The sequence below is a fragment of the Apodemus sylvaticus genome, chromosome 2, assembly GCF_947179515.1.
Source record: "Apodemus sylvaticus chromosome 2, mApoSyl1.1, whole genome shotgun sequence".
NCBI classification, from domain to species: Eukaryota; Metazoa; Chordata; class Mammalia; order Rodentia; family Muridae; genus Apodemus; species Apodemus sylvaticus.
In genome coordinates this window covers 64,319,479-64,342,763 of record NC_067473.1, presented here as the reverse complement: position 1 = coordinate 64,342,763, position 23,285 = coordinate 64,319,479, and the positions used below count along the sequence as shown (strand labels likewise).

At 45.3% G+C, this 23,285-nt stretch overlaps 1 protein-coding gene across 1 annotated transcript in view; it reads right to left on the bottom strand.

Annotated features, from left to right (window-relative positions):
• Positions 1-23,285, bottom strand: part of Tmem178b (transmembrane protein 178B) — a 363,546-nt gene that overhangs the window by 229,588 nt on the left and 110,673 nt on the right. The window contains exon 2 of the mRNA XM_052172476.1: positions 12,652-12,765. Coding sequence (XP_052028436.1) covers positions 12,652-12,765 — 114 coding nt within the window. The remainder of the gene's footprint in view (positions 1-12,651; positions 12,766-23,285) is intronic.

The window sequence follows — 23,285 nt, the reverse complement described above, 5'->3', positions numbered from 1 at the left end:
CAGGACTGAACTGCTACCAAAGAAGATCAAGCTCACCCCCAAAGAACTATTGCTGAACAGGTCCACTTGCCGCCTATCCTAATAACTTTTCCTTTCTACTACCCCTAGTGGGCTAAAGGAGGGTTGAACCCTTATTAAAAGTGTGCTGCAAAAAATGTATGCCTACACTTGGGCCCATTTTAAATGCTTCTGTTATGACCTGTTATTGTGTCTCCTCTGGATACAGTGATGGTGCTTTGCTTGTCATCCTCTGGCGCTGGCCTTCACCACCTTCACCCCATGTCCCCTGTTCTTTCACTCTCTCAGAGACCCTAGGCTCACTGGCCTCTCCCACTCCTACCTCTTGTGGACACCACACACCCTCAGTCATCACCAGCACTGTAGGCTGGATCGGCGCAGTCATTCCAAGAACCACCAAAGATAGCTCCTTGGTACTAAGCTTTGACTGGGACTTGTAAACATTCAAGATCCTAAATCCCCTACCTCCAATTTCTTGAAGAAATGGAGTGGGGTTAGTGGTTCCTATTAAATCATATGTTTCTCAGCTATGCTAAACAAGGAGCTGGATTCCAACACTTACCCATAAGCCAGACATCCCCACTCCTTGCAATGAGGAATTAGTTCAACTTCCTAGAAGGAAAAAGTGTTCCCTTAGTTCCTGAGGGTAGGAACTAGGTTAACACTGGCTAGGAGGATGACAGTTGTCATGCGACTCTGACCAGGCTATGCTGGCGGGTGGGGTGGAGGGGCCTACACTGACAGGGTGAGGGGGCAGCTGCCATGGAATTTGCCATTGGCATTACACTACTTCCAAACTTGTGTACGAGTGCGCTTCCTCGTTTCCATGGTAACCAGGCAGGCTCTGAAGTTCTGGGAGTGAAACAGTGATGGGAGATAGATGGAATAGAGATGTTGATGTCAGTCAAATGTGTCACCTCCACACCCGTGTTTAGCAGCCTCTCGGCTTCAGGAGTTTACACACACACCTCTAACTGCTCCTTTCTAATTTGGTGCCAGGTGCCCAAGCGGAGAGCCTCAGGGAAATGTATATTAATTAGTTTCATTTGACCAATGTGAAGTGACACTGGAGGCGGAGACTGAAAAATCCCTAACATCCAGGACACTTGATGGTCCTGGGTTGGGATTCTGGATTTCATTCATATAAGCCTACAAAGAGCACCCCAAGGGACATTTATTAACTTTGTTTCAGCAGCTAGTTATAGGCTGAGAAAGTGGAGTGGGGAGTCGGCTTTCGCAGAGGGGGCTGAGAGGGCAGGTGCAGGCAGGGTGGAGGTGCCAAGCTCACTGAGAGGCAAAACTGCTTAGAAAGTAGAAAGATGCAAAGACTCCAGACTTTCTAGTCTACAAACCTCATTTGTGAGTCACTTAGTTAGAATTCGGAACCAATTTCCAAAGAAGTCCTGTCTGTTATAAATGATTATTGCGTTTTTTAGGGTAGCCCACAAAAGCATCTTTAACTCAGAATGTAGATGAAATACTATACATTTGCAATGAAAGGCAATAGAAAACAGTCCTGCTGTGATACCAGTAATTAAATGAAGAAGAAAAACAGAGGAGTAGAAAATAAATAGCTTTCCCTCGTTTCTTTTGCCCGGTCCAGCTCCGAGATGGAGGGCGTGCGGCCTGCTTGCCCTTTGCCTCCTTTACATTAGGCAGTGGCGGGCAGAGTGGAGGAAGGGTGAAGATGGAGGGGAGTGGGCCCCTGGGAGAACAGAAGGGCAATGTGTTCTCCTGATGTGAGTGGCACCTAGGGGTGGGGTCGAGGGAGGGGGGGCGCAGAAGAGCATAGACTCTGCACTCACAGCATCCTACATTCAATGTCCAAGGGCATCTCTCCTGAAAACTATGTGGACCTTCCTACCTCTTCCATCTCGGTTACCTTCCTAGAAAACTCAGATGTCTTCAGAGGATGCTCACACAATGAATACTGGGATGGGACACAGAGAAGACCCACTTCACCACAGGACCTGTTATCCACACTCGTATCAGCCTCCATTACTGGGCTCTCTAGAGAATACATGCTCCGGATCATCCCACTTCAAAAGCCCATATTTAACAAGTGACCAGTATGGGCGGATCAAGGCCCAGCCATTTCAGTCTGAATGAAGATACTATGTGCAGGGCCACGCCTAGACTAATGCTTTCCAAGAGAAGCCATGATACATGCATCCCAGTCTAGGCTCTTCCTCTCCAACATAACACCACTTCCTTCTATGGCTGCCTCCCAGAGACCCTTCTTGTGACAGGCACAAGCAGATAGTGAGCCCTTCCTTTCTTTTCCATCTCTTTGTCTTCATGGATTCAAGATCAGCAGAAAAGGCCAGCAAGGTCTCACATAGTTCTGGAATTGTGGGGACTAGAAGCCCACGGGTGGACTGTAATCACAGGATATGATGGATATAAAAAAATATCCACTCTTCTCCCCATGAAAAAGGCCATGATTTCTAAGTACCCTACAAGAGTGTGCTTTTAATATGTGCATAGTCAAGTTAAAACTTTGAAGTAGCATCCATATAAGAAATAGAAGGGTTGCTCATTTGGAATGGCTGTGTTTAATACAATAGCCACTGGCCATCTATGACTACTTAAATTTAAATTAACTCAGATCAAATACATTTTAAAACTCAGTTTCTTGGCTAAAGTAGTCATATCTCTTTTCTTTTTTAAGTCTTTGACAATTGTATGCTAGCATGTAATAAATCTTGGTTATTTTCACACGCACACCCACACCCACTACCCTCTCGTCCCCCTGCCTCCTCCCATTCTTCCCAATGAGTCTCCATCCTACTTTTGTGTCTTTTTTGTGAAGGAGTCATATTTCAACTACTCACTAACCATATGTGGTTTATGCCTACCATGTTGGGCAGAGCAGACACTTATCACAACAGGAAGTTCCTTTAGATGGTGCTAATTGGAATAATGAGTTTGAAGGGGTCTAAGAACATTGCATTGTATTCTATACTAACTAACTTCCCATGGGGGCATAACCTGAGACATATGCAAGGAGAGGAAAGCAAGCCAGATACGATTAAGATTTAACTCCCCCTCTCAAGACCTCTAGGCCATTGTTCCATGATCAACTACTTCAGGAAGCTACAACTGTGTAGGCCTCCTGGCTTGCTATGAGCCTCCAAGTTCAAACTAAAATTAAATGTCAGGGAGAGAAGAAAAAAAAGAGTAGAAAACATGAGGGCAGGAGGAGGCCAGCTCCCCAAATCATGGGAGGCTCAGAGGCAATCTACAAAGCTAGCGATCCACAACTCTGAAGTTTTGGTCCTTTTTACTAGGCAATAGAAATGTGCAGAAGCCACGCCCATAGCCAAAACTAGCTCTGTGGGAGAGGCTGTAAATAAAGCAGCCTCTTTCCCCACTGCTGCCCCACCTATACACCTGTATACTTCCTGCAAGGCTACCCCCACCCCCACCCCCACCCCCACCCCCACCCCTGGGATGCTCCTCTGAAACAAGTTTTCCCTTTTTCATAGAACTTATGAGAGGCTACATCCTCCTGGAAGGCGGGGTTGGACTACAGCAGGAGAAAGAAAGCTTTCTGAAGAGCAGGGGCAATTTCACTGCAGATGCACTCGTGTCGTGTTTGCCTTCAGAACTCAGAAATGTTGCTTTTCAGACACCTGGTACATAAATCTTCTCTCAGAAGCATGATGTTGTCTAAACAGCATTCTTATTGGATACAGTTGATGAATTAAGGGCTGCTACTATCCCACAGAGGATCTCAAACACTCAGGATTGTCTGCTTCTGAAACTCGCCTCACAGTATGCCACTGTCACAAAATAACACTCTCAGTCGCCACACAGACGTCCCACTCCCACGCCACACACACTCAATGCAATTTCCCAATGCACATACCTGTGTAGACAGCAAACCCACAACAGACAACTCACACGGCTTCTTGCAAGCAAAGCCCGCTCGCAGGCAGGCTGCCTTAAGTAGAAGAGAAAAGTCTTCAGTCAGAGAAACACCACTGCAAAGGCATCTCCCCTGGGTCTCACGGGGACCTCAGCACCTAGGATATCTCCTTGGTTCCAACATTAAAGCCTCTAATGTTGGTTGGCATCAGACATTGTGCGGTTACCAAGAGATCTTTCATGAACCACTTTATTTCATTTAAACCTTATAATAAGTCTCCAGACAGAAATCACTGCCTGGGTTTTTCAGATGGCATATACTGGGTTCAAAACACTTAAAACTGTTTGCCTGGGGTCAAGTACCTAAAGAGGCAGCAGTGCGCAAACTCAACCCAGTCTCCCACAGTGAAGTCTGCCTCTGAGTAATTTAGCACTTTGTAGATCTAAGCCAGAAATTTGAGGCCAGGTATTTAAACACATAATGCAGGAAAAGGAAATTCATTTTACCTCACCCATACTGTTTCATTCAAAGCACAACACGGATGGATGGGAAATAAATCTCCAAAACTGCATACCCACATCAAGACAAGCCCCTGCACGAGGAAACGATAAAGCAGACTCCATTTCCCAACCCTCACAGAGTACTCATCTTCCTCCATCCTGAGCCACCTCTGACCATAACAGCTCACAGCATGCCCTTCAGTCCAAAAGTTCTCCAACTGGAATGTGTTACAAGATCACACAGGATTCTGGGGCCCATCCCTGAATTGTCCAGTTCAGTGTCTAGTCTGCGACCTAGAAATGCGCATTTCTAGTGTCCAGATGATACTGACTGTTGGGCCATAGACTCGGTACTAATGGTAAGACTTTGACTCCACAGTTAGAACCTTGCTACCCCGTATGCCTTGGCACCTCCCAGACTCCTCTCTGCAATCCCACCCACATTCAGAACCCCTTTTCTCAACCCCATAGCCAAGCCTAGTGCTTGCTGGAACTGTGGCTCTGACTTAAGTGGCCTTACATCTTGTTATGGACATTTTTGTCTTGTATATCTCAGTTTTCTCTTAGCTTTCTCTATTGCATACTTGCCCCTCTCTTACTTTGGGTTACTTAGAAAACTAGGACTTTATTCTACGTGGCTAGGCCTCCTTCCTACAAAATGAATCATGGTAGCCTGAATCCCAGAGTCACATCTACCATTTCATAGTTCTGCACCCTGGCCTTGACACCAGAAGTCTGTGTGCTTAGACATCTACACTTTGATTCAGCATTCTGTTCCTGAACTGGTTTTGGTGTTGGCACACTCAGCCAGCACCAAGGATTACGTCATTACTGTATCATCAACCAACACTGGATGCTGCGCTCTGATTGGGTAGACTCACCCACACTATTTCCTTGTCAGCACCCAGAGCTTGGGCAGTTCCCATGAGAGGGACAAGACAGGCAGATCCCACACAGACCCCATGTTTTCATGCTCAAAATAACACACCATGCCTCTATGATCTGGCATGTCCTGTGTTAAAACTTGCTTTTATTTCTCCCACAATGAATCCTCGGTTTAAGTATGGAAGTTGGGACCAGATAGATAGATAGATAGATAGATAGATAGACAGACAGACAGATAGATAGATAGACAGATAGATAGAAAGATAGAAATTGGCAACATTGTCCTTTGTACTCTTTGTAGTCAATAAACACCAAATGACCAGGTTGGTTCCTTGGCTGGCCAGCACCTAGAAATACATCATCCAATTTCGGAAGCAGAATACCTTTTAATGTCCCCTCCAGCACCAAACATGAATACTCTATGGACACTGAATGAGTAAATGAACAAAAGATGAAGGAGGCCAGCGGGCTGTGTCCAGTGTCCCCCGGGTGGCATCTAGAGCGGTCTACTCAGCCATCAGAAAACAACTTCCAGTCTGCAGAAACTGCAAGAATACCTCCAGGCCAGACTTCTGACTAATTCCCTGCACAAAATTGGACCTGCACATTCAGATGAATTGTGGCTCGATGACCACAGCTGTGCCAACACGACAGGTCTCAGAACTCTTTCAGTACATGGATGTCTTTAACACAGAAGACTGTAACACACTCCTCCGAACTCCTACTCTGACCTCTGTCCTTCTCCACCCCACAAAAACCAACCCTCTTGCCAACCTATTGTCAGCTTTGACTTTACCAGCTAAGCAGGTGAATTGGCCTTTAAGTGTGTTAATGAATTCAATGTACCACCATACTACTGTAGTCCCCTCCCCCTCCTTTCTTTGGGCCAGACCCAGAAAAAGTCAATTAAGAAAAATGCTATCCAGGGAAGGTCAAATGGTCATAAAATCAGGGAATGTGCTTTATGGGAAAGTCCTGAGAGAGGGGAATAAAGTCCAGAGAAGTGCATCGTCTGGGCATGCAGGAGTGCTGTGAGGGAAGAAATGTCCCTGTTTCTGCAGAAAGGAGGGTTCTAAATGCAATGTCCAATTAAATAGTTTGCTCTCTCTGCCTCGCTTGCTACAGTAACACCACTGGAGTGTTGGGAGAACAGGCTCAGGGCAGCCTCTGGGCTGCAGGCTGTTTGGATGTCCCAAAAGGTTTGCAATGTTCCCTGCAGGAGCCAGGGCAACGGGATGCAAAAAGCAAGGGCTTTTCGTTACCAAGCAACATATAGCAAGGCTCCGTTGGTTGGGTTTTTGTGCTACGAAGCTTTCCCAATTCTAGAGATGGTTTCTTGCTCCTAAAGACCCCTCTGGATGCTGCTCTTGCAAGCAAGTGTCTGTCGGCTCACAACATATTGTACACAGTGAGAGCCTAACACTGGCTGGGCACAGGAGCAGGAGAAAGAAGGAAAATGGCTGACGCCGCAGGGGGCCTAAGATGCTAATGTCTGGGAAGTTTACCTCATTAGGCTGTTTTACATAACATAAGCCAAAAACAGAAATGGAAAAAAAAATGCTACAGGGCTAAAGTTCAGGCCAGGATTCTGAGTCTTTACCCTGAGGCTCCTTTGAGGCAGAGCCCCTTGCTCCCTGGACTGGTTACTTTGTCTGCAAAGGAGCAACAGCAACAGACCAGATTCCTCTGAGGAAACAGCCTATCACCACAACCCATGTGCACCAAGCAGTGATTAGTGACTCGTGACTTGATGGTTCCATCCCAAGCCCCTTGGTCCACAACATCTATTTGACCATCCATCCAGTGATGGCTAAGGAAGAATGAACCAGGAAGCCTGCTCTGAGATGTCGAAGTCTGAGATCCAAACAGGAAGAAGTTATGGAGAACAGCCTGGCTTAAGCTATCAAGTCCAATGGCGGAGTCAGGTGCCACTGGGCAAAGAACCAAGGCTGAGGTTATAAGGCCAATACCACAGAGAGGGACAGGAAACTGCCTGTAGGGCAAGGCTGAGGGCGAGTGGAAGGAGACTCAAAACAGGTTGTCTGTGTCGAACAGATAGTGAGGATGAGAGTAGAGGGGCCGGGTGAGGCAGATCAGGTGTGGCCTACACAGAAAGGGCGGTGCTTCCTGGCATCTTCCCACACATGAACATGGGCAGGGCTGGTCCCCCGAGACTAAGTTGACCTAGAAGAACTTTGAGGAAGTAAGCAGCCGTTTGGTGTCTGCTGTGAAGAAGACAGCTCTGAGCTCTGATTTCTTGTCCCCCGTAGCAGTGGGCCCATGTTGCCTTGCTGTTTGTGGAGGAGTGAGCAAACATCCACTCACCCCAGATAGGGCTCTGGTGAGAAAGCAAAGCAACAGCTCCACCTCTCTATTTTGGGGCACCCATGAGATTATCTGTGGTGCTACCTATGGCAGCATAGATGAGGAGCTACTTAGGAGAGCGAGGCGATGCGGAGATAGCTGCATCACCGTAAGGTCCACCCCAGCATAGGTGACAACTCACAAAACCACATCCCTGGAGCTCCCTCCCTACATGGCTTGCAGTTCTGAGGATGGGAGTGGCTCCTCCTGGCACAATTGATGCTGCTTATGTAAACTTAGTAGACCTTGTAACACCCTGTGCTCCCTGCCCTGGTAACTTTTATGAGCGTCTCTCCTCCCTCCAGGATGGAGGTTTCAATTCCCAGGAGTGAACTACACAACAGCTGATTACAATGCCTTGTCTTTTGCGTAAAGTCTACGTTTCCATCTCTGTCTTGATGTCTTCCCTCCTTCCTCTCCTCTCTCATCTCCTTCTCTGATACAGGCTAGACTTTCTCTGCATTCCCCACGCCTAGCCGTAACATGGGTCACTATGTAGCAATGATGTTCTCTGTCACACCGATAAAGTGGCTGTAACACAGGCTAAGGGCACAGGGTTCCCGCACTAGAGGTGAACACAGCTTGTCTGGGTCTTATGTCACGTTCTGCATACCTGGGGCATAGCCTCAAGGCCAGTGTGTGTTATGCCTGGTTGTGGCCTAAGGTCAGAAGGTTAGGAGAGAACAGTCTTTCCTCCCCTTTCCCCCTGGCTTCCCTCCCTTTACCCTCCCCTTCCTCTTAGTTCCTTCCTAGCCAGCTGAAAATGTGCAACGTGGCCATCCAATCTAATTAGTCAAACCCTCAGTTCTGACAGGAGGAGGCTTCAGGAAAAAAGAAAAAAAGACTTTCCTTCGCTCTCAGTCTCTCAAAAGATAATGAAGAAGATCTGATTTCAGGACTGGAGTCCTAGCTCCTTGATCTTCACTGCCAGGGGCAACCAACTGTGAGCTGAGACCTCTGTCTTAGATGCCCACCTCAAGTCGAATGACAGAACTGGGAGCTCACAGACACACTGAGTCATGGGCACTGGGGACCTCAGGCACAGCTGCCACCGAGTCCCTGCCAGGTAAATGAAGAAGTCAGGACCAGAAGGACCAAACTTCTCACATCTTCCAACAGTGTCTGTCCAGCAGCTTCAGTCATAGTGACTCTGCCAGCCAACCCCAGCTGATGGGTCCCTGTTTCAGGCCTCTCAGATATACGCACAGGGTACATTGCATGCGCATGCGCATACACACACACACACACACACACACACACACACATCTGCCCTTGCTATCTAGCTCCTGAGCAAGTGTGCAAGATACTGGGGTGCATGAGATCGCAGAATTCACTAAACAAGTGCTGCCCCCTCAGATAGAATTTGGGGTTGTGAGAACCCTACAGGGTGTATTCTAGTGAGAGGAGGGAGACAGCCATTGAAATGCCACAGCAGTGCCTGCCAGCTTCCCCTGGCACTGGTAATCAGATTCTGTCATGTATAGAGCACTGAACCAGACAATTGATCCAAACAGTGGCATTTGCTAAGTTCATTTTTCTGAGGCCACTGTCCACTCCTTGATGGCCAACCAGTGTGACACTGTCCTGTGCTGCTCCTGTCTGGATATGTCAGGTGATCTGACTGAGGAGGACAGAACACATGCAGTCCAAAGAGGCCACTGGCTCACCTCAACCACGCCCCTGGGCTGGGACTAGAGAGAGTCAGCTGCACTGAAGGACAGCCAGGCTTGAGTGGACCAGGAACACGGATTTCAGCTCTAGAAGGAGTTCTGCCATCCCCCATGGTAAGGAGGAGAAAAAGACACCCAACTCACTCACTCACCCTTGCCATCCAAGCCAAGGTTAGGCCTTTGTCATAACTCACCCAGAGCAGTGGGATGTGAAGACAGTCCCTCTGTTCCCCTTACATTGACATGTTCACATGCACAAATACCCCTAGAGCCTTTAACCATGGGGTAAGCATGTTACACATTAGGATCTGGAAGCACCTCACCTTACCGGTCATTTATCCTTTCACCTGCTGTTTATATCACCATGAGGCAGAAGGGCCTAGAGCCCCACAGTTAAGCTTCCTATTGATTGGTTAACTCCTCAAAACATAGAAGGTAGCTTTAAGTCAAATTGTGCCTTTTCCTATTTGAAACCGTTTTTTCCCCCTGTAACAGGAGTCAGTGATCAGGCCGAAAACAAATTCCCAGTGGGAAGTGTATGACCCAAATGGAACAGAAGCTCAAGTGTTTGTTATTTCATAATAAACAAGTCACCAACCACCCCACCCCAAAATTCCTCTAAGAAAAAAATTATCTGAGGAAAATTACGAAACATATACAAATCATATACAAACCAGATGAACTTAATTTTGTCCCCTTTTAGATTACTAAAGTACACAGTGCTCTTAAAAAAATTGACGAGGGTTTTATTTTTCCAGTTAGATGGATAATAAATACAAGGGCTTGCATATACTAATTAGGTAAGTGCACTATCACAGAGCTACATCCCAGCCCAAGAGATCAGGTTGGGGGTGGGGAGTTCCCACATTTCTTCAGAGCTGATCCCATGAGTATCCTAATCTTTAATTTCTTCTACTTTATTTCCAAAGAGGTTTTTGTGCCTCTTTCCTCCTTCATGTCATCAAAATCTGACCTCTGAAAATTAACACGAGCACAGACCATGACCCCCCACCATCCGGCATTGCCAGTTATGCTTAGGACCTACTTCAATTGTGACAGATGCTCCCTCGCCCTCTGGCTTAAAATAGCTGTCATGGATGTCAGACCCAGCAAATGCTCTCTGCCAGCTTAACAGCCCATTAGGCGACTTCATGAAAGAGGCAAATGAATCCATCACCAGAGGGGAGCGTCAACCTCACCCACCACCATGGGCTGGAGACCTTGCATGTATCAATCGTCAAAATGGCTTTGATCTGTTAAAAATAGAAGTTGGCACACCGCTTGGCTACAGAAGCTGCATGCTAGATTTTTCAAAACCCAACAGCACTACAGTTGGAGAGTGAGCACCCCGGAGACACATGGAGCTCAAAGAGAACCCCCACAAAGCTCTCTATCTTGGCTGATGCCATGCGGCATCTTTCCAAGGATGGCATGATGGAAATACTCTTGCGACTCTAGACATCTACCATGGCCACAGCCAGTGGAGTTCACCAGGCTTCCCTTAAAGTGGCTGCAATTTACACTGAGATCGTTCTCCTCCTTCTGGCTGGAAAAAAATACCCACAGACTATTTTAATTGCTTGAAGCAATTCTACTATGCTATAATTATCACATTGCCTTGTAATTATTTGCTTTGTGAATGTCTCCCTCCAAACCCCATCTTTCTCCACCCCTAGACTCCAGCTCCTTAAAAGAGCTGTGGCCTTGATCTCCAGTATATGCCTGATATATAGGGAACCCCAGCAGCCTCGGTCACATTGAGTTCATTTGAATTGGAAATGTCAGTAACTTTTTGCCTCTTAGATTCTGAATCGTATTATGTATGAATCCCAGAATCTATTATACTTGTGTGGTTAATCAACAAGACTTATGCACCTTGAAGATCCCTTTAAGTGACTATTCTAGACTGACTGGTGGATTGTGAGAAATCAGAAATTATCACCATATATTTCTATATTTGGAGTCCTCCATGCCTACCATCCAATCCAGAAATTAATAACCGTGATTACTAGAGTCTCTAAGGCTAATCCCACATTAAAATTAAATATGCATGTGATATACTTAGCTCGATGGCTAGCACACGGGAACACTCTTTGAACATTAGCTCTCTGTCCTCACATGCTACTTAGCGCCTCCAAAGGAGCAACAGTAGGGTTTTCAGGGACACACTCTGGCACCTGCCCTGTCATCACAAACTAGAAACAATGAGAGACATCATCTGGTGCCCGTTTTTTTGTGTGGTTTTCCTCCTGAAACCAGAGAATGCTCTATCTTAATTTTGCTTCCTCTCCTTCATGTTGACATTCCCCACACCCAGCTGTGGCTGCATAAAGCCAAGCCAAAGAGTGGACTGCAGCTGGTGGGCTCCACACATGCAGTGACAAACCAGGCAAGGAGGTAATGATGAAGACAAGAAGGATGTTCTAGCCGAAAGAACTGCCTTCTTCAGAGTTCAGCTCTTAAGGAGCCTGACCATCAGGGAATGAATTTTAAAAAGCTCATGTTTATGGAATTATAATCTGATCTAATCCTTTGGATGTTGGGTGAAAAAAAATGATGTAGGAAAAATGTCTGACAAACCCAATAGAAGTACACCATGTTTTCTCACAGGGTGGACAGGTCAATGTGAAGAATGGGACCAGCGGTGAGTGAGAGCTTTCTTGCCACAGACAGGCAGTGGATTCCCATGGAGAAGAAGTAAAAATAACTAACCGACTCTGTTTGTTCATTAAGTAATTCTCTCATCATAACGTAAGTCTCTAAGGATCCCTAGACTAGAAATTCCCAAACCAGTGGGCATAGATATTCTGCTCTTTGTTGCATCCAACTGCTATCATTTGAAGGCACACAGAAGCTTGTATACAGAGCCAGACCCTCCTGCTTAATGACCTCCACCTAGGTGCAAATCCCCTAGATAGAGCCTGAACCCATGAGCATCCCCGCCCTTTACAAACAACAACACAAGGGACTGCAGGTTGCTACGATAGGATTTCAAGCAACGTGGAAATGTGCTAGAGTCAAGTCCCAAGAGCATATCCCATTAGGTAGGTGAAATTTCAGATGCCTACCAGAAGAATGAATTAAGATCGCTAACTATAGTGATTTGAGATTTGATTGATTGGTTTGGTCTTTTAAAATCTAAAACAAATTCCACAAATCTACAATGCAGTCAGAACCAACTCAGACAATTCTGACCCATAGATGTGGCTTCTCATAGTAGATTTATGCCAGGGTTCTGAGACCATCCAAAGATCTCAGAAGATATGTACAACATCCCCCCCTCCCAAGCCCTCCAAATGGCATCAGAGCACAGTCACAGCCAAAGAGACACAGTTGCACTTACGCAGGGCATGCCACTCATCCTGGCGAATGGTCTTCGTGATGTTGAATGTGAGGTTCCTGGGGATGGTTGCTGAGGAGTAGTGGTACTTAATGTACGTGCATCTCTCAATTTCTCCTGGAAGAGAGAAATAGAAAACCCACTGTGAATGAGGCAGGAACCCCCTATCTTAGTTAGGGTTTCTATTGCTATAAAGAGACACCATGATCACAGCAACTCTTGTTTAAAACAAACAAACAAACATGTAATTGGGACTGGCTTCTAGTTTCAGAGGTTTAGTTCATTGGCATCATGTCAAGAAGCACAGGGGTATGCAGGCAGACAAGGTGCTGAGAGTTCTACATCTTGATCGGAATGCATCAAAAAGAGACTCGGTGTCACACTTGGCATAGCTTGAGCATAAGAGACCTCAAAGCCCACCCCCACACTTCCTCCAACAAGGCCACACCTACTCCAAGGCCACCCCTCCTAATAGTGCCACTCCTTATGGGCCAAGTATTCAAACACAAGAGTCTATATAGGAGGCATTTTCCTATTTAAACTACCACACCACATCTTCAGCATTCTGGAATCCAGATATCCATCTTGAAGAATGAGACATGTTTCGTGTTGGACCTGATGATGGCTACAGTTTGCTCTGAGCAATAATCGTAACTCAAAAAGAACGAGAGAGTGAAGCTACAATCAGATAGAGCTGACTTCAACTAAGCATCTCTAGGGTCACGCATAGACTGGAAGATTCAAAATTCAGACTATTAGAAGCTTTTTATAAAAAAGTGATGTCCATGTTTACCTACCTTTAAAATCTACTTTCAAAGTTTCAAAAGGTTGATGGCACTCGAGGAACAATACTTATCAATAGTACTGAGGGTGACTTCTTGCCTAACTATGCATGTATACACACAACTACACATAAACATCTACACACACACACACACACACACACACATACACACACACATACACACACACACACACACACACACACACACCACTTCAAATTTAAAAGGAACTTGCAGTCAAATAAATTTGTTTCCACACAGGACAGCTAGCTTCAGCCCTAATGATATTATTCATGTTTTCAGTGTCTACTCTTCTAGAACGGGATAGCATGGGAAGGCTTCCTTACTTTTTTCTCTCCATTCTCCTAACTTCACTTCTGAACACAAGGCTTTGAAACCAGTCTGGATTGCTTTGAACTATTTTCTTCTCCGGTTTCTTAAACAAAATTGTGGCCCAACCACAGATTCGGTACCTGGCCCAGCATACTCCCTAACTACACTCTAAATTTGTCTTTAGACCCACAGATAAGTGTAGTGCTCACTCTCATCAAGCAAACTTCTCTTTAAAACAGAGATCATTAAAGAAAATTATAGTCAATCAAAATGTAGAGTCATGGACACAAACCGATTAGATACATCTATAAAACAGCTCCCGTATCTAGGGCTCAGGGAATATCTTGGAATAGCGGGGAGAAAGATTGTAAAAGTCAGAGAATCAGGAAGTTTACTGTGGGACCATGTCTCCTATTGATGTCAGAAGCCAGACACATAAAGTTTCACCAATCCAAGTGCCTAACCGTGAACTGAACTAGAACAACAGACATGCTTAAGCGGATTCAGGAAAGCTTCAACCCACACAAACAATTACAGACGACTAAGGAATGCTGGGCATGGAAGGAATAGTCTTACCCATGGAAGAGCACACCCACTAGTTATCCAATACCAAATGGTCAGCCCCCAAAACATATACATACAAGTAACATTATACAGACTGAGCAAGTTCCTACTGGGAGACCAGACGGGGCTGCCTCCCTCCTCACTTTCAGCCTCCTCCTGTTTCTATTGACGTTTGCTTATCTGGGGGATATTAAAAACTTAGTGTCGGGGCATTGTGAAGAATCAGGAAAAGGGTGGGTTTTTAAAGGTTAGGGGTTTTGCTATTTGGTTTTTCACCTGAATGGATTTTGATGGTAATCTATTTTGCACCCCACTGATTTTCAATTTATAACTGGTGGCACCTGATTGAATTGTTTGACCCCCTGGCCCACTGTCAGCGGGGAACTTGGCAATTGGCAGAGTGCAATAATTTACAGAAAGCCTTGTGAAACCAATGCCTTATTGTAAATCATATTTGGACAACTGCCCAGTTGCCAGTATTGGCGGACATTCCTCTAACAGGACAGCCTCTATCCGGAGGAGAAGTTCAGGATTGAAGTCTACGCTCTTTCCCTATGCCTCTGGCTTCAGCCCTTCTAACTCTGGTTAAGCCATCAAAGGCCCTGTGGCTCCTTATATGTCACCACCTTACCTCCCCAACACACCTCCTCAGACCTCACCCCGCCCTCCTCTCCCGACTGGTCTAGAAAACACACTTACCAGACAGTTCCCACTATCTCAACTCAAATCTACAACTCATGCACTTGAATTCAATAATATCTATTAATAGCATCATCTCCTCCTCTGTCTACATCATCTCTGCAGCCACCTCCTCCCTGGGAGACCCTTGCTTCCTAGTCAACAGATTCTACTTACTTCAAAAATGTCCCTGGATCTTGTCTTTCTCCATGGCAGTTGTTCTAATAGAGTAATATGCAACACAGGGCTTCAGACAAAGACAGGATGGAAGTCCCTTAATATAATAGTACATGTTGGTGTCTAACGTTGTAGCAATCCTAGTTCATGTAAACATACTATAAAATTCACAAAGCAGATCAGAATTTCCTAAAGATAGATTTTTCAGAATATTTCCTTGTCACTAGATGACAATATATGACAAAAATAACCTAGCTCAGCTAACAGCACGCTTACATGGTTTCCAACCTTACATATGTCATAGCACACACAGACATGTATACAGAACATCCCAGGATAAGCAACTGAGCCACTCTATCCAGGCTCCCTGAAAGCTGGGGGAACCAGCATTTTTTAATCTATCTAGAGCCCATTCCTGGGTTCTACACTTGTCCCAACAATTCTGATAGAGATAATGCTCTACTTAGTCCACCATATGGTGTCACTGAGTACATTATACTATTACCAATTGTCTCTGCTTTACAAATGGTAAGAGAGTGGTGGACTTGGCCAGAGTTAGAGCTCAGGGTAATCCACCCAGAGCCTCCCTCCATCACCTGCTCCCTCCCCAATATCATACAAAGAAAAAGTGACCATGTACTTCATTGTACTCCATCACAGGAATCTGGTGACCCTGAGTGATCCTGAGAGGTCACTCACATGGCGATTTCCACCAGGAAGACACTGTTACTGGGTGCTGGGCTCACTTCTTCTCCCCTCCACCTTCTCTGGCATGGAAGATAACATTGCCTGAAATCTATCTGTTTACATGCCTCCCTCTTTCCTAGATTTCGTATTTCTCAAGGGCAAAGATACTTATCCATTCATCTTTATCTCCACTGCCTCCAGCATGAGGCCACACCAATACCACACACTCTAAAGACAGGCATGACTAACACAAGGCAGCCTTTGGGAGGTCACAGTGTGCAGAGTCCAGCTGAATTTATCACATGCAAGGATTTAAACTAATTGGGGTAAATTAACATGTGATGGATAAAAGGGGTTGATTGTTACAGAACTCTGAGAGACTATGTAGCACACACCCTATCTGAACAAGAAGAGAGAGTCTTGCCAATCACAGAGAAGCAAACGTTAACCATGTGGAGTCACAGCTCGACGCCTCTGTATACTTGGCAAATGTAGGTCAATGAGGCTTTCATTTTGCTGAGGTGAAGAAGTAGAAAAGACAAGATGAGAAGCTGATGATTAAAAAGCAGACGATTAAAATAAGAATTCCCAGAAGTGGGTTGATTCGCTATGGTGGGGTAAGTTGTGGTCTGTACAGCAGAACTCCCAGACTACCTGTGTGCCTAAAGCCAGTGCTGTTCTCTTCACTTTGGTGGGGCAACAGTGGGGAGCCCCCTTACCAGAAGGGGCTGCCCTTAGCTAATTTGTACCACATGCACACACATGTGTGCATACAAACACAAACATAGAATCACACTCATACACACACACACACACACACACACACACATTATGTGAGCTAACTGTAGCCCTACATGCAATGATTTGAAAATCAAACAATTGTTCTCTGGACCCAGCCTTGGAGTACAAAACCAGATGCCATTCGTGATGAGCAGATTGGTGCCTGTCACTGATGTCTGAGAAGACTGACTGACTTCTTAGCCGAGGTCTGATTCTCTCAGCCTCAACACAGACCCCAACAAACTGCTACAGGCTACAGGAGAACTGAAATGAGCTGTTGCCCCCCCCCCATGGCCCCTCCACCTGTAGCTCAATCAGCCCACAAGAGGAAAGGCCTCATGGCACTCAGTGAGCAAGAAACAAAGGCCTGATCCACGCAGGTGGTGGCCAGAGCCAGGCTGGAGCAGCAGGAACAGCACCCCTGGAAGCCCTCACTGTTTGCTTTGCCTCAGAGACTGTAAGCATCCTGCCTTTGACAGCAATTAAATTAGAAAGATTCAAATATTGCCTAAAAAGAAAGGCAAAATATTTATCCATGTGTCTGCAGGTCCTGTCAGTGTGCTGGGCTTCATAAATATAGGCACCATCTGGGTACCCAATACATGTGCCCAAAACGTGAGCTTCTGGCTACAGACAGGTTTCCCTGCAGTGAGTGTTACAGGGGGGCTATCTGCAAGGCAAAAGAGCATCTAGGAGCCTCTCCAGGATAGGGGGCAAAGATGCCTTCACCTCCACTTGCTTTCCAGCCCAGAGACTCTAAGGCCTTTAAGAATCCATACCTGGAGGATAACAGGCCAGTGAGGCTTAAACTGCAGCCTTCTGCCCTCAACCCCTGCTGTGACCTCTGTCATGGTCATCATATCTATAGACCAGAGTCCCAGCAAGACACAAAACACTCAAGTAGGAGATTGAAGGAAATTTTTTAAAAGATAATTTTACTCAAACACACACACATACACCAAAACAAAACACCTGATTTTAGAATGGGTAAAGGCTTAAGTGCCATTTCACTAAAGAAGGCATTCAAATGATCAGCGGGTGCATGAAAAAAGGCTCTGTATCACTAATCATCACATCGATGATTAGTCACATGTGAAGGAGAAATTCACATTGAAACATCACCTTATACCTGTTACAATAGCTGTTACCAAAAATGAAAGTAGGTCTTAGGAGGGAGGGAGGGAGGGAGGGAGGGAGGGAGGGAGAGAGAGAGAGAGAGAGAGAGAGAGAGAGAGAGAGAGAGAGAGAGAGAGAGAGACTGGGCTTGGTGTGGTAGCCCATGCATTTAATTCTAGCACTCAGAAGGTAGAGGCCAGTGGGTTTTTGTGAGTTGAAGGCCATCGTGACTGATCTACATAGTGAGTTCGAGGACAGTCAAGGCTGCACAGTAAGATCTTACCTCAGAGAGAGACCGAAACTCAAACCCTTGCATACTGTGGGTATAAATTGATTCCATCACTATGGAAGGCAGCATGGAAGGTCCTCACAGACTAAAATGGAGCTACTATAGGACCATTGTAGTCTGTTTCTCAAAGAGACATTTGTTCTCCTGCAATTATTACAATATCATGCACAAAAGCCAAAGAAGAAATTAACCCAAAAGTCCATGGGTGAGTAGATGGATTGTTGGATGGATGGATGGATGGATGGATGGATGGATGGATGGATGGATTGTTGGATGGATGGATAGATGGATGGATGGATGGATGGATGGATGGATTGTTGGATGGATTGTTGGATGGGTAGATGGATGGATGGATGGATGGATGGATGGATGGATGGATGGATGGATGGAAAAACTGTGGTATATCCATAAAAAGAAATGCTATTCAGCCTTTAAAAAGAGATATCAACATACATGACTACATGGAAGAACCAAACACTGCATGATCCACCTTACATGAGGGATCTGAAAGAGTCAAACTCATACAAGTGAAGAGGGAAATGAAGCTAGAGCTTGTTCAGCAATTGTGAAGCTTCAGTTATGTAAAATAAACAAGCTCTAGTGGTATACTTACAACATCATGCATGTAAAAAGCAATACTGTCCTTCTCTCAAAAATCAGTTTTGGTACCAGAGGAAGAATCAAGGAGAGACCCACGACTGGCAGCAAAAGAACTAGCAGAACCTGAGACTTGAGGGGCAGAGGTGGTCACGTCAACCAGAACCTGTAAAATGTAGCCATGTGGAGAAAAAGCCCTAGCCAGCCTGAGGCAAAAGAAAACAAGCACCCAACTTCCCAACACTCCCACCTGTGGGCTCCTGAGAGTGATCCCCAGTATGAGGAGCCCCCACTGTAAATGAGAAGAGAGGCAGTTCAACATGGGATGCTTAGAGCATCTGGAGAGGGTAGAAGTCTGAAGGTACAGGCTAGCTGGGAGGGACAGCGGGAGCTCACACTTCTTCCTCTCTTCAACAAGCATTCCTACCTCTTGCCTCTTCCAAAGACACCCCCTCCTTCCTGAATCTCCACACTCTCCCCACCTCACCTTCTGCCTCTAAGTCTTCAATGGAAAACTGTGAAGTAAAAATGAAAAAGGACAGTTCTATCCATTCTCTTCCTTCTTTCAAGACCCAAGGCATGCACTGAAAACTCATATCAGTATTTAGTGTTATCCCTGCACATAGCAAGTACTCGATATGTAAGAAATTACTATCAATGGTGATCCCAAGACTGATGGAAGGAGACAAATATGATACTACAAAGGTACAAAATGACCTTTAGAGATCTGTGTTATGGTTATCAACTGTCATATCACGACCTAGGAAGCTGGTGGAACAGTAGCTTCAGGGGCAATGAACACATAAAGACAAAGAACAGAAGGGAGGGCTGGAAGTGGTATATTAGCTATGATCAGGGTTGGTCTGTGTGTTCATCAAAGTGGTCCTCTACTAAAAGATTACACATGGAAAGCATTGTGTAGGTGTGCATGCATTCCTGTAGAAGCCAGAGGTCGATGTTGGGTGTCTTCCTTAATCACTTTCCATCTTATTTTTCTGAGACAGGGTGGATCTCTCACTGAACCTGGAGCTCACCAATCCAGCTACAATATTGGCCAGCAAGTCTTACAGATTCTCCTGTCTCTACCTCCCCAACACCATAATTACAAGTGTATGCCACTGGGCTTGGCAGTTTTCACATGAGTTTTGGGAATCAAAGACATCCAATGCAAGCAATTTATGAGCTGAGCTACATCTCCAGCCCCCAAAGTTCCTTTTCGTTAATAATAAAAGAAGATGTATTCCATACCTAACAGTTACTCTATTGTTATCCCATGTCAACATTCCCAAATCATTACAACAACTCCACAAGGGAAACATACACTCCTTGCTTTCCTGAACAACAAGGTGGATATTTGGATAGATCTTCCATCTCTGAGTCCCCTCTAGCAGTCAGAAGGTGGTCAAGATGTAAACTTGTAAAATCTCTCAGACACTACAGCCATACTGACTCCTGCTTAGTGGAAGGTTCCCTAGAAACAAGGGTTCTAAGGCATCCACAGTCTTATAAATGGAAAGAACTCACTACATTCACTGACAAAGGAAGAAAGTGGGTAGTGGACAGAGAAGGGAATGGGTAGCAGCCTGTCTTCCATGTTCTTACAGATCCCAGGGCAACTGGGCTTTTCAGAGGCCAGTCCCGTCACTGGCCATGACATAGACCCATGAAATCCACTCTCTCTGTCTCTTCCCCAGGCTGACTTTCTAGCCCAAGGCCTGTCTAACACCCTGCACTTAATAAAAGCAGATTAAATAGAAAGTAGGAGGAGCACATGGAAAAGATGAGAAGACAGCAACAATGGAAAGAGAAGGAGGAAGAGAAGAAGAGGAGGAAGAGGATGAGGAGGAGGAGGAGGAGGAGGAGGAGGAAGAACAGGTCAGAGCTTCAGCCTCAGCCTCATCTCTTCTTTAAAGAGCATTTTCTCAAGGGAAAAACATTTAAATTACATTTTAGCAAGGAGAGAACGCAGTAGAGCTTTATACTTTGTTCCAGCAGAGTAGGAAAGCAATTTTTTTGGATGCACGAGTATTCCTGTTGGATTCTTTAGAAGCCCACAGGGAAGCAGGGTTCAGGAGGTTAGAAGTTTGAGGTTGGAGATAATAAAGAAAAAAAAGGGCAGGCAGCAAACCAGGGTGACCCCAAAGGATCAGGAAGACAGGCTGGGCAGGTAGATCCCACATCTTCACCAGCCTTGCTCCAGAGAAACAGAGATGAAGGAAGTGGGCAAGCTAACCTTTCACAACCAGCTAGCAATGTAAGCAAAAAGCTCTGCTCAAAAAGGAACTCTTCACAGAAGCTCATCAGGAGAAATATCCCTGCCACTTCCCTCATGTCTTCTCCTCAGCACCTTCTGCCTCCCCCAGATGTTCTGTGGTGAAAGGTTTGCAAGGCTTCCAGCTGCTGCCAGCCCAGACTGACTGTTCTCTTTATCAAGGAAAAGAGTTTGCTGCATCTTTACTTTTGAGGCTTTTCAAGGCATTCCATTTTTACAGGCCTTGGTTTTGGGCTCGTGGTATCAATATGGCCTTTTAATGTTGTTTTGTATGCACTACATAGACTGAATCCTAAATATTTAATTCCTTTCCATCCTGTGTTACATTAGTGTTGGTAATGAGTAGCGTTTGCAAGCCCTTCTGATTACACATGCAGAATTTCATTTTCCCCATCTACCATGGCCCATCCCTCCTGCTGTCACATTTCTGACCCTGCATCCACCTCCCCTTAACCTGGTCTTCTCCCTGTGATGACAAAGCAGTGCTGTACAACTATGTGTATAAGAACTGTATGTTTCTACCTATAGCAAAAGGCTTTAAAAGAGAGAAGGGTATATCCTCCATTCATAGCGAACAGATGCTAAAGGCTCACTTCATTTATAGATATTGATGGTAAAATTGGTATATGGTACATTTACACTTATTTTATATCAGCTATTGCTTACTAAATGCTTTCTGTGTTTGGTACTACACAAACCACAAAAGTCAGCCACTGTCATTTCCATTTCATAGATGAAGAAACAAAAGCTTAAAGGGACACCCTGCCCAACACACAATTATCACATAGCAAAACTGGGATTCAAACCTACCAGGGACATTCCTGAGCACCACACAGCACTCACACATGAAAGAAATGGAGAAAATTAAGATCTTCTTGGGGGGGGGGGGGAGGGCGAGGAACATTCAAGGATCCACGCTGCTCTTTATATAAGGTAAAAAAAAAAATTCATTTGTGTAGATTTGCAGCATCTACTGCTCTTATATTAGAACAAGATGAAATGGCTGCTTCCATAGTTCCCCTCAAAGGCTGCAGAGAGGCTAGTAGTGATCAATACACAGGTGCAGAAGACAAGATGCTGAAAGCCTGAACTCCATGCCAGAACCTTCGACACATTCCAGTCTCTACTCTCAGGACAGCAGGAGCCTTTGAGACAACTGGTCAACCTTTCAGTGCCTTCTTTTCTTTATCTGCAAAAGGCAGATACAAGATTGATGAGGAATAAATAAGAAAACCCATGTAAAAACTGTTCTGCAGTGAACATTCAATAAAAGCTCTCATCATTTATTAGTTATGCCTCTGGAGACCTGCATCCTGCTCTTACAGCACCCTATAAATATTTGAAGACAACTCTCATGCCCCACCCTATCCCTGGACCATCATTCCTTCTGACTGAAGAGTCCCAAGCTTCCCTAAACATAGGCAAAACCTATCGCCACACTAGTCATTTGAAGGCTCAGCCCATGGGTGAGCCTCTCCCCCAGGACCAGAGAGCACCGGCACAGTCATCCCCACGTACAGTCAGATTTGTGTAAAGCTACATGACCATGAACTCTCCAGTCTAGGAGCCCCCACAGCAATGATGATCAAATATTTGAGAAAAACAAACAAACTAGCCACAAAAAGCAAGAACTAACCAACCAGAAAAAGCAATGAGATGTCCTGTTTGTTCTCTATTGCTGTGATAAATACAATGACCAAAAGCAACTTGGGGAGGAAAGGGTTTCGTTGAGTTCCTTCTTGGCCTTGTCAACAGTCTCATCACAGGGGTGATCATCCCAAAGGGTACACCAAGGCAGTTTTCTGCAATGAGTTTAAATCCTGATTCAAATCCCACCTATGTTAGGCACACTCTTTCCTGTCTCTTTCTTTTCTTTTTTCTTCTTTTCTTGTTTTTTTTTTCTGTTTCAGTTTATTAGCTCAGTGTAGATTCTTCTATTTGTTCCAACCCCTGAAGGAATTATTGGATCATGGTCTTGTCATTCTACAAATTAGCAATTACTCCCACATATTCTATCAGCAGACCATCTCGATTCTTATCTAAACTGTTGCTAAAATCTCTCCACATAGTGGGGCTGTGGGGGAACTCTGGCCAAGCTCCACAAAATCCCCACATGAGCAGAAAGCAAGCCACGATAAGGAAGCCTCCTGCATGTGACTTAGACCTGCAGTTAAGTCTGCCTCCTGATTTGCCTAGCCTGAGTTCAAAGCCAGCCTGGTCTACAGAGTGAGTTCCAGGACAGCCAGGGCTATACAGAGAAACCCTGTCTTGATAAAAACCAAATCCAAAAAACTGAGAGAGAGAGAGAGAGAGAGAGAGAGAGAGAGAGAGAGAGAGAGAGAGAGATTATCTCCCAGGACCT